This window comes from Leucoraja erinacea, chromosome 26 (assembly GCF_028641065.1).
Source record: "Leucoraja erinacea ecotype New England chromosome 26, Leri_hhj_1, whole genome shotgun sequence".
In the NCBI taxonomy this organism is placed as follows: domain Eukaryota; kingdom Metazoa; phylum Chordata; class Chondrichthyes; order Rajiformes; family Rajidae; genus Leucoraja; species Leucoraja erinaceus.
In genome coordinates this window covers 8,857,250-8,868,730 of record NC_073402.1, presented here as the reverse complement: position 1 = coordinate 8,868,730, position 11,481 = coordinate 8,857,250, and the positions used below count along the sequence as shown (strand labels likewise).

The following is an 11,481-nucleotide window of genomic DNA, read 5'->3' as shown; positions in this document are numbered from 1 at the left end:
ATAAGTTGTATAAAGGCATCTTAGATTTTCATGTGTCCTTGGGATTGGGTTTCTTATGGTTAAACGCTTGGCTTGTGTGTCATGTAGATAGCTTATTACTGAATATGGAGTTATTTATTGTCCCAAAGCATAAGCAATTTAGATACTACTTTGGCATTGGGCATGGTTTTCTTGGTTGAGTGCTTCTCCTGGTGTTATAGCTCGTATTTTGTGCTTCAACTGTAATTTAATTTAGCTATTACGGAATTATAGCTATTGCGGAATTATAGCTGTTACAGAAACAAGACTGCACAGTGGCGCAGCTGGTAGAGGCTGATGCCTCAGAGCACCAGAGGCACAGGTTCGATCCTGACCTTGGGTTCTGCCTGTGTGGAGTTTGCAAGTTTTCCCTGTGACCGTGTGGGTTTCCTCTTGTGGGTATCCTCCTAGATCCCAAAGACGTACAGGTTTGCAGGTTAATTAACCTCTATAAATTGACCCTATGTGGAGAGTTGATGAGAACGTGAGATAACAGAGAACTAGTGTGAGCAGGTGATCGATGGTCAGCGTGGACTCAGAGGACCGATCTTGTTTCAATCTAAATTGATTAAAGTAGGGGTTTATAGAAGGGCAGGACTAGCAGCTCAATATTCCGGGATTCTCATGTTACCACTTTGATAGAGGTGGAGGTAAGAGACAAGTGAGTGGTGTGTGTTTGATTAGGGACTACATCATGGCAGTATTTAGAGCAGATATTCTTGGAGGATCAACCAGTATGTGGACTTAGAAATAAGAACAGATGATCAATTTGTTGGGATTGTGTAATAGACCTGCCAATTGTAAATAAAATTACAGGAGAAAACGTGTAGGGAGTTAGCTATATGAATAATAACGCTGTCATGATAGGTGATTTCAATATGCCTCACAATGACTGCCTTTGTGCTCAGGGCTTGGATGGGGTAGAATTGGTTAACTGTCCAGGAAAGTAGATGTCTGGTCCAAGCCAGAGGATGCTGCAGGCAAAACTACCTGCCCTGCTTTTGTCATTGTACAACTATGCCGATCTCTTGCCTGTACAACTCTGTGAACTGTGTGACACGATTCCTTCTCACTCCTGGTGCCAGTCAATCAGTGTACTTTCCCCTAGAGAAAAAGCCATCCTGTTTGACATTTGGTTCATTTTGACACATGGTCGCTTTGGATGCTGAGGTTCTGGGTACCTCAAAGGCTGATGATCAGACTTTACTCCAACAATGCTTTGGGCATTGACCTTTCCAAAAGGCTTCCAGTGTATGCACACATCTTTTCTCATCACTGCCTATTTTTCATAATTCATTCATAAAGTCATGGACCTATAAACAGGCCCTATCAGCAGATCAGCTCCACACTGTGCTGTCATGAATCAAATTAGTGATGGATACTGAGACTGCACTGTTAACTGGAGACCAGACACACACAGATTTCACATACATGATCCCTTCTGTTTTGATGCTTGTTTATTAAGCTGATGAAGCTGCAATGTTACAGTTTAATCACAATCACTGGAAGCACAGAACACATTGTGAGCTTTCCAAACCTTGGTGTAACAAACAATGTGAAATTAAGAGGTTAAATACAGAGAGACAGTAATAATTCCAATCAGCACAATCTAAATCAAGACAGGATCAGCCTCCACCACAGGGACTTTCCCACAGTCCGTGTCTGCCCATCACCACCACCCCTGTGCCCCTGACACTTTCTTGTCTACATGTGTGTGTCAGAGAGATGGCACCAAATGCCCTGGACACTGCTCTGTACTGCTGCATCTTTTAACTGGGATGCCCAACTATTCCCAGTGGGATTTGAGGAAGGGCTCCAGCAGAATGGAAGAGGAGGGGAGTCTGGTTAAAGAGGGCGGACTTGTCTGTTCTGAGCAGTCCCTGGGCTTCAGTCAAGGGTCAGTGTGTGGGGCAGTGCCCTGGGGTTTACACCCTGCTGATCCCTGTAGACATCCACCATGGTTCCCCACTCCCCATCCCTATCTCAATGTGTGACGGAGAATGGCCAAGACTCTAGTGTACTGAGTTTGAAGCCATTACCCTGTCACTGAGGGTGATGAGAAACTGGAAGGACAGTGAGTTGTCCCTTACCCCGATGTAAACAGCCCTTTATTCTGGAATCAACATTACTTCTACTACTAATCTGGTTTAGAGAGGAAAGATCGCAAAGCGAGGTCATATTCAGCAAGAGTAGTTTGAGGAGATTGTGTTCCCCTCTGCGCATTTAAATGCTTTTTGGAGCCAATGTATTCAAATTTTGCAGTCCATGTTGTCTTCAATCATCACACTCCCTCCAGCTGTATATCTTGTTTTTCCCCAGTTGATGATATTGCCTCCGATTCCACAACACCCGTGACTTACCAAAATAATCTCCCTGGGTTTTAGAACATAACTCCACATGTTAACGTTAGTCATCTCCCCAACAAAGGACTGACCACCGTCAAAATCTCCACCAACTTTGTCCTGCTCCTGACCAAGAATAAACTGACCACCACCTCTCACATACAAACCCCTCGTGCCGAACTTCTGCAGACTGCGTTCCCCATTGATCCAGACTGTTACCGCACCCTCTCTCGATTCCCAGGTCTGATATGTCTCAGTAAGGAATCCATTTTGGGGAGGGAGAACTTGATAAAATAATTCCTTAAATACAGGGAGACACAACCATTAGCCATTTGCCAAATCAGCAGTTTGTTGTGGTGGCAATCTGTTGCGTAGGAGAACAAACTATAGTCGCGGCATTCATCTGATGCAGCCCTGAAGCAGACAGTAAAGGCTGACAATCTGTCATCAAGTCTACTCTGCCATTCAATCATGGCTGATCTACCTCTCCCACCTAACCGCATTCTCCTGTCTTCTCCCCACAACCACTGATATCTGTACTAATCAAGAATCTAACTATCTCTGTCTTAAAAATATCCATTGACTTGGCCTCCACAGCCTTCTGAGACAAAGAATTCCACAGATTCACCTAAAGAAATTTCTCCTCATCTCCTTCCTAAAATAACGCGTTTCTGAGTTGGAGCAGATGCGAAATGGGTGACACATGTTCAGGGAATAAGAAGTTTTTTTCCTCAGAGAGGGGGGAATGTGTGTTCAGGAGGAATCTGTGGCCTAATTGACGAGTAGCATTGAGGGATGCACAAAGTGCAGGATTATCTCAGGAGTAATCAGAGAGACTTGTAAATGTAGCCCAGTCCATCCCACAGACCAGACTTCACACCATTGACTCCATCTAAAGTGGCCAACATTATCAAAGATATGTCCCACTCCTGCATCGCTGGAGGGAATGGAAAGCTGAAATTTCAGGTCTGGACCCCTTTTCAGACTGATTGAAGCGCGGGGGGGGGGGGGGGGGGGGGGTGAGGGCAATCAACCCCCCCCCCCCCCCCCCCCCCCCCTCTCCTGTATCCTCCCATCACACAGGCTTTGTCCACCCCCCACCTCTCTTCCAGCTTTCTGCCCCCTTCAACAATCAATCTGAAGAAGAGACCTGACCCAAAACATCACTTGTCCATTCCCTCCACAGATGCTGCCTGACCAGCTGAATTATGCAGCACTTTGTATATTATTCAAGATTCCAGATTCTGTAGTTCCTTCTGCCCCCAGCATTGAGGACAATAGTCGTCAAATTCTAATGAAGGGTAGTGCCGAGTAAAAGTATGCATTGAAATGGCCATCATGCCTCTGCATTTTATCTAAATACTGAGTTGCAACCCAAAAAGAGTCAAAACTAGATAGATCCCCGTAATCGATTCAGGCACTGAGTTTAGATGCCAAAACTCAGCATATGTCCAATGGCTGTTACAAACGTCTACTGATGCACCATAGAAAGCATCCCGCCGGGTTGCATCACAGCTTGGTTTTGGAACAGCTCTGCCCAAGGCCGCAAGAAACTGCAAAGAGTTGTGGTTATAACCCATCACACAGACACAGACGTCACACTAGTGACTCCATCTACAGAAAGCAGCCAACATTATCAAAGACTTAAGATAGACACAAAAAGCTGGAGTAATTCAGCGGGACAGGCAGCATCTCTGGAGAGAAGGGATGGGACACCCTTCATCATGTCTCAACCCGAAATGTCACCTATTCCTTCTCTGCAGAGATGCTGCCTGTCCCGCTGAGTGACTCCAGCTTTTTTGTGTCTATCTTCGGTTTAAACAAGCATCTGCAGTTCTTTCTTACACATTATCAAAGACTTGCCCCATCCCAGTCATTCCTTCTCCCTGTCCCCGTCAGGCTGAAGATACAGGTAGCTTGATAGCATGCACCACCATACTCAGGAACAGCTTCTTCCTCTCTGTTATCAGACTTGTGAACAGTCCTTCCATAAGCTAGGGTACAATCTCAAATTCCAACCTTGGTCAAAATGGTAAAAGAAATAATCTGGTGCAGGGAAGAACAACAAATTTTGGGAGTTGATGTTTTTCATACAGTCCACTCAATGAGTTCACTGGTTCCCACCCACCAAGTATTTCCAAAGTGTTGGCACAATCCTGTCCTATCAAACAGGCTGGGGGGTGGGGGGGGGGGGGGGGGGGGGGCACTGGGGTCTTCCTGATGGTGACTCAGGACCACATGGAGAGCCCTGCTGCCTCGGCACAGACCGGGAATGGAATCTGGGCTCCTGCTGCCCTGCATGCTCCTCAGTATCTCTGTCCTCAGATGCACCATCACTGATTCTTGCACTCAGGAATTCCTCACGTCAGAAAAAATACTAACCTGCACTGACCGATCCTGACAGGTAAATGCACATCACAAGCACAATTGGAATGATGGGCTTCATCTTGCCTCCGATCTGTTGAAACAAAGAATCCCCAATTCAATTCATTTGGTGCCAATCCCATTGAAACTGAGAACCAGCAGCCAGTCCCGTGTGTCAGCAACACACAGACAGTCCCTCTGGTACTCACTGTGTCTGTCTCCAACAAGCCGGTTTCACCTCAACAGGGTCCAATACCCTGGGCACAAGCTGCTGCAATTTATATTCTGCTGAACCCAGTCACCGCCAATCGCAGGAGGGAACTGAGGGGGTGATACTCAGAGAGCCGTCACTGCTCTGTGTGTCGACATCAACGGTCTGCTCCGTTGGCATCAGATAGTGAGGAAGTTGATGTGGAACGAGACAATCTGACTCACTCTTCCTGGGAGATGAGAAACAGCCCCCACCCAATCGCAGGTCTTCCCCTGCCCTCCCCCCACTCTTTCGGGAGCCAATTCCAGGGATTTAGTCAGAGTAGATGTAGGAACAAGTCGGACGACTTGGGCCGAATGGCCTGATTCCCTGCTGTATAGCACTATGACTCAATATGTAAGACGGTCTATGTAAATAAATGAGCCCATTATACTCAGTGGGATTTCAATGCTTGGATTCCTGATACAGAGTCTATCAGGATAGTTTTCAATGCCTAGCATTTGAAGGTTAATGTAGTCCTGCTGCAGAGTCTCGACCTGAAGCATCGACTATCCCTCTGCCTTTACAGACACTACTGGATCCGCTGAGTTTCTCCAGTAGTTTGTTCTTTGCTCCAGATTCCAGCAGCGGCAATCTCGATCATTGGTGACTCTAGAAGATGGAAGCCAAGGATCCTTCAACCTGTCTTCATCGACAGATGGGTGTTGGAGGGAGTCTACAACTTCAAGTTCCTGGTCATGCATATCTCTGAAGATCTGTCCTGGACCCAGCACTTTGATGTAATCATAAAGAAAGTCCATCAATGCCTCGACTTGAAGGTTGAGGAGATTCGTAATATCAACAAATACTTTGTGAATTTCTACAGATGCATGGAAGAGCATATTAACTGGCTGCAGCGCGGCTTGGTGTGGCAAGCTGAATGTCCAGGAACAAAGATTATGAGAAGTGGTGGGCATTGTCCAGCCCATCACAGGTACTGACCTCCCCACCATTGAAGGAATCTATAGGAGACACTGCCTCATAAAGGCAGCCAGCATCATCAAAGACTTGCACTACCTGGCCACACTCGCATCTCACCACTACCATCAGGTAGAAGGTACAGGAGGGAGAACTGTGACCAGGTTTAAGAATAGCCTCTTCCCACAAACCATCAGGCTCATAAACTAAACTATGGACTAACATGTGTTGCACTAAAGACATACGGCCTTTTGTGCTAATATTAAGGTATTCATTAATTTTTTGTGTATTTCAACCTATGTATAATGTCTTTTACAAGCTTTAGACTTTAGGGATACAACGCAGAAACAGGCCCCTCCCCTCACCGTGTCCACGCCGGCCAAGGATCGCATAGATCCCATCAACTTCTTAGAAGGGCAAGTGGCGTATAACCACACGAGATTGAGCAATAAAATAGAAACATAGAAAATAGGTGCAGGAGTAGGCCATTCGGCCCTTCGAGCCTGCACCGCCATTCAATATGATCATGGCTGATCATCCAACTCAGTATCCTGTACTTGCCTTCTCTCCATATCCCCTGATCCCTTTAGCCACAAGGGCCACATCTAACTCCCTCTTAAATATAGCCAATGAACTGGCCTCAACTACCTTCTGTGGCAGAAAATTCCAGGGATTCACCACTCTGTGTGAAAAATGTTTTTCTCATCTCGGTCCTAAAAGATTTCCCCCTTATCCTTAACCTGTGACCCCTTGTTCTAGACTTCCCCAACATCGGGAACAATCTTCCTGCATCAAGCCTGTCCAACGCCTTAAGAATTTTGTAAGTTTCTATAAGATCCCCCCTCAATCTTCTAAATTCTAGCGAGTACAAGCCGAGTCTATCCAGTCTTTCTTCATATGAAAGCTGACATCCCAGGAATCAGTCTGGTGAACCTTCTCTGCACTCCCTCTATGGCAATAATGTATTTTCTCAGATTAGGAGACCAAAACTGTACGCAATACTCCAGGTGTGGTCTCACCAAGACCCTGTACAACTGCAGTAGAACCTCCCTGCTCCTATACTCAAATCCTTTTGCTATGAATGCTAACATACCATTCGCTTTCTTCACTGCCTGCTGCACCTGCATGCCTACTTTCAATGACTGGTGTACCAAGACACCCAGGTCTTGTTGCATCTCCCCTTTCCCTAATCGGCCACCATTCAGATAATAGTCTACTTTCCTGTTTTTGCCACCAAAGTGGATAACCTCACATTTATCCACATTATACTGCATCTGCCATGCATTTGCCCACTCACCCAGCCTATCCAAGTCACCTTGCAGCCTCCTAGCATCCTCCTCACATCTAACGCTGCCCCTCCACCCCACCCCTCCCCCCAGCTTGGTGTCATCCACAAACTTGGAGATGTTGCATTCAATTCCCTCGCCCAAACCATTAATATATATAGTGAATAGCTGGGTTCCCAGCACTGAGCCTTGCGGTACCCCACTAGTCACTGCCTGCCATTGTGAAAAGGACCCGTTTACTCCTACTCTTTGCTTCCTGTCTGGCAGCCAGTTCTCTTATCCACATCAATACTGAACCCCCAATACCGTGTGCTTTAAGTTTGTATACTAATCTCTTATGTGGGACCTTGTCGAAAGCCTTCTGAAAGTCCAGATATAACATATCCACTGGTTCTCTCTTATCCACTACTAGTTACATCCTCGAAAAATTCTATAAGATTCATCTTTTCATAATTCATGATTTACCTTTCATAAATCCATGCTGACTTTGCTCTATGATTTCACCACTTTCCAAATGTGCTGCTATCCCATCTTTAATAACTCTAGCAGTTTCCCCACTACCGATGTTAAACTAACTGGTCTGTAATTCCCCGTTTTCTCTCTCCCTCCCTTTTTAAAAAGTGGGGTTACATTAGCTACCCTCCAATCCTCAGGAACTACTCCAGAATCGAAAGTTTTGAACAATTATCACTAATGCATCACCTTGTACACTGCAACAATTTACCATTTTTACCAAAGCCAATTAACCTAAAAATCTGTTTAAGAAGGAACTGCACATGCTGGAATATCGAAGGTACACAAAAAAGCTGGAGAAACTCAGCGGGTGCAGCAGCAACTATGGAACAAAGGAAATAGGCAAGGTCTCGGGCCGAAACCCTTCTTCAGACTGACCTAAAAATCTGTACGTCTTTGAAATGTGGGAGGAAACCTGAGCACCTGGAGAAAACCCATGTGGTCAAGGGGAGCATGTCAAAACAACATACAGACAGCAACCAAAGTAAGGAGCGATCCCGGGTCTCTGGCGCTGTAATGCAACTCTATCACTGTGCTGGCTATTGTAAGTAAGAATTTCATTGTCCCATTGTCGGTACAATCACTCTGAGCCTACGTTTTGGTCTATTTCTGGGTATGTGGACAACACACAGCTGACCGTCTCTGCTCCCAACTGTCCTCCACCCTCTTCCAGCAGATAAACCAACGCAGTATTGGATGGTGGCGTTTTCCAAGGCTCGATGAATGAGGTGGACTACTTGTGAGAGACCCTCAATCACTACCAGGAATTGCAGCCACAGATAGTGTACCGCTATTATCAAAGATGTAATAGCGGCGCGTTTTGATAGTAGTAACAGGATGGATTTACGCAGGGGAAATCATGCTTTGCAAATCTTCTGGAATTTATTGAGGATGTAACAAGTAAAATGGACAAGGGAGAGCCAGTGGATGTAGTGTACCTGGACTTTCAGAAAGCCTTTGATAAGGTCACACACAGATTAGTGGGCAAAATTAGAGCACATGGTATTGGGGGTAGGGTATCGGCATGGATAAAAAATTAGTGGGCAGACAGGAAACAAAGAGTAGGGATTAACAGGTCCCTTTCAGAATGGTAGGCAGGGACTAGTGGGGTGCTGCAAGTCTCGATGCTGGGACCACAGCTATTTACAATATACATTAATAATTTAGATAAAGGAATTTAAAGTAACATTAGCAAATTTGCAGATGACACGAAGCTGGGTGGCACTGTGAACTGTGGAGAGGATGCTATGAGGATGCAGAGTGACTTGGACTGGTTGGGTGAGTGGGCAGATGCATAGCTGATCCAGTATAACGTAGATAAATGTGAGCTTATCCACTTTGGAGGCAAGGACGGGAAGGTAGATTATTATCTGAACGGTAAGGTTAGGAAAAGGGGAAGTACAATGAGACCTGGGTGTCCTAGTACATCAGTCATTGAAAGTAAGCATACAGGTACAAAAGGCTGTGAAGAAAGCTAATGGCACGTTGGCCTTCATAAAGAAAGGAGTTGAATATAGGAGCAAAGAAGTCCTTCTGCAGCTCTACAGGGCCCTGGTGTGACCACACGTGGAGTATTGTGTGTGGTTTTGGCCTCCTAATTTGAGGATGGACATTCTTGCTATTGAGGGAGTGCAGCGTAGGTTCACAAGGTTAATTCCCGGGATGGCGGGACTGTCATATGATGAAAGAATGGAGCGACTGGACTTTCAAGAGAGAGTTAGATAGAGCTCTTAGGGCTAACGGAATCAAGGGATATGGGTAAAATCAAAGGATTGGGGTACTAATTTTAGACAATCAGCCATGATCATATTGAATGGCGGTGCTAGCCCGAAGGGCCGAATGGCCTATTCCCACATCTATTTTCAATGTTTCTATGTCAGAACACCACTCCATAGCCTGAATTCCTGGCCTCTAAAACCCCCAGGGAGTGGATGCTGGACCTGGCCTTCTTCCAGGGAGAGGCAAGCGTTTATATATTGGATTATTCTTGCACTGAGGATGTGGTCATGTCCTCTGACAACTAACAAAGCCATAGCGCATGATAACAGGCCCTTCGGCTATCTTGTAAGTAAGTAAGTAAGTTTATTGGCCAAGTATTCACATACAAGGAATTTGCCTTGGTGCTCCACCCACAAGTAACAACATGACAGTTACGAATGACTCAGAAAACACTAAACATTAATAATAATAAAACATTAATGATAAAACACCACTGATCAAGCACGTGAACCATCAAAATACCAGATCAAAGGGAGGCTACAGATTTTGGCTGTTGAGTAGAGCAGCTACTTGTGGATAAAAACTGTATTTATGTCTGGCTGTGGCAGCTTTGACGGTCCGGAGTCGCCTTCTGGAGGGAAGTGATTCAAAGAGTTTGTGGCCAGGGTGAGAGGGGTGGGTCAGAGATGATCCTGCCTGCTCGCTTCCTGGCCCTTGCTGACCTAGATGCTCCATCCAAGCTGATCCCACTTGCCTGCATTAGAACTTCTGAACCTTCCTATCTACGTACCTGTTCAATTGTGTATGAATGCTGTTATTGTACCAGCCTCAACTACTTCCTCTGACAGCTTTCCAACTCCCCACCACCACCTGCCGAGTGAAAATGTTACTCCTTGGATTCCTTTTAAATCTTTCTGTTATCACTTTCAAACTATGTCCTCCGGTTCTTGATTCCCCTGCCCTGGGTAAAAGACTTTGCATTCATCCAATTTACTTCCCCTGAATTGAATACAGAAACTTGGTCTGCCCTAACACTGGGGAAGGTGAGCATTCAGTGGTGTGTGTGGGACCTGGAGTCTCCCCCCAGGAGCAATGGTCCTGGTTCCAGGCTCCCCGCACCTTGGAGCCCTTCCCCTCTCTCTTCCCGCCTGTCTGAATGAGAGCCTGTGGACTGTGTGCAACACCCGCTGGTTTGCAGCTTTGTCGGTGGTCGTCACCAGTTCCCCGGGTTCAGCCTGAAGCCGTGCGGTCGGGGGGAAACTGGACGCGGTTCGCAATCAGCACAGCACGGAACTGTCTCCAACGGCTGTTCAACGACAATGCCACAGATAAAGTGATATCAGTACCGGCCCTCCCTGTGGCACCGGACACCACAAGGAACTGCTAAACTTTATATGATATCAACTATTATAACATAAACAGGCATGAGATCTGTATTTCTTTTATTCAATGATATAAATATTAAAGGTTTGAATAGGGAAAAAATGGGATAGGTTGACAAAATGTTTAGTTCAGTTGAGAGATACAGCGTGGAAACTGGCCCTTCGGCCCACAGAGTTCACACCGACCAGCGATCCCCGCACACTAACACTTTCCTACACACACCAGGGACATTATTTATAAATTTGCCAAGCCAATTAGCCTACCTGTAAGACTTTAGAGGCAACTGGAGCACCTGGAGAAAACCCGCGCAGGGAGAACATACAAACTCCACACAGACAGCATCCAGAGTCAGGATGGAAGCCGGGTCTCTGGTGCTGTAAGGCAGCAACTCTACCGCTGCGAAGCCGTGCCACCCAAGTGAAGCAAAATGAAAGAGTCAGGAGTGTTTAATTGTCCAGTCCAACAAAACAATGAAATTCTTGCTTGTAGCTGCATAACAAGGATGTAAACACAATACTCACAGACAACACACAATAACCAAATAAAATCAATTAACAGATAACCTCCAGTACTAATGCATCAAAGCTCAGTCTTTAGTGGAAGAAGAGTTGTGGTTTAAGGTGTTCAGGAGCCTGGTGGTGTTGGGCAGACACTATTTCTGAACCTACTGGTCACGGATTCAGTCTCC

The 11,481-nt window shown here is 45.9% G+C and overlaps 1 protein-coding gene across 1 annotated transcript; it reads right to left on the bottom strand.

Annotated features, from left to right (window-relative positions):
* Positions 1 to 1,457: 1,457 nt before the first annotated feature.
* On the bottom strand, positions 1,458 to 7,235 carry LOC129709636 (serum amyloid P-component-like). The gene is given in 3 exon segments (XM_055656109.1): positions 1,458 to 2,605; positions 2,608 to 2,853; positions 4,743 to 7,235. Coding segments are annotated over 3 exon segments (648 nt in total). The 5' UTR covers positions 4,807 to 7,235; the 3' UTR covers positions 1,458 to 2,267.
* Positions 7,236 to 11,481: the final 4,246 nt, after the last annotated feature.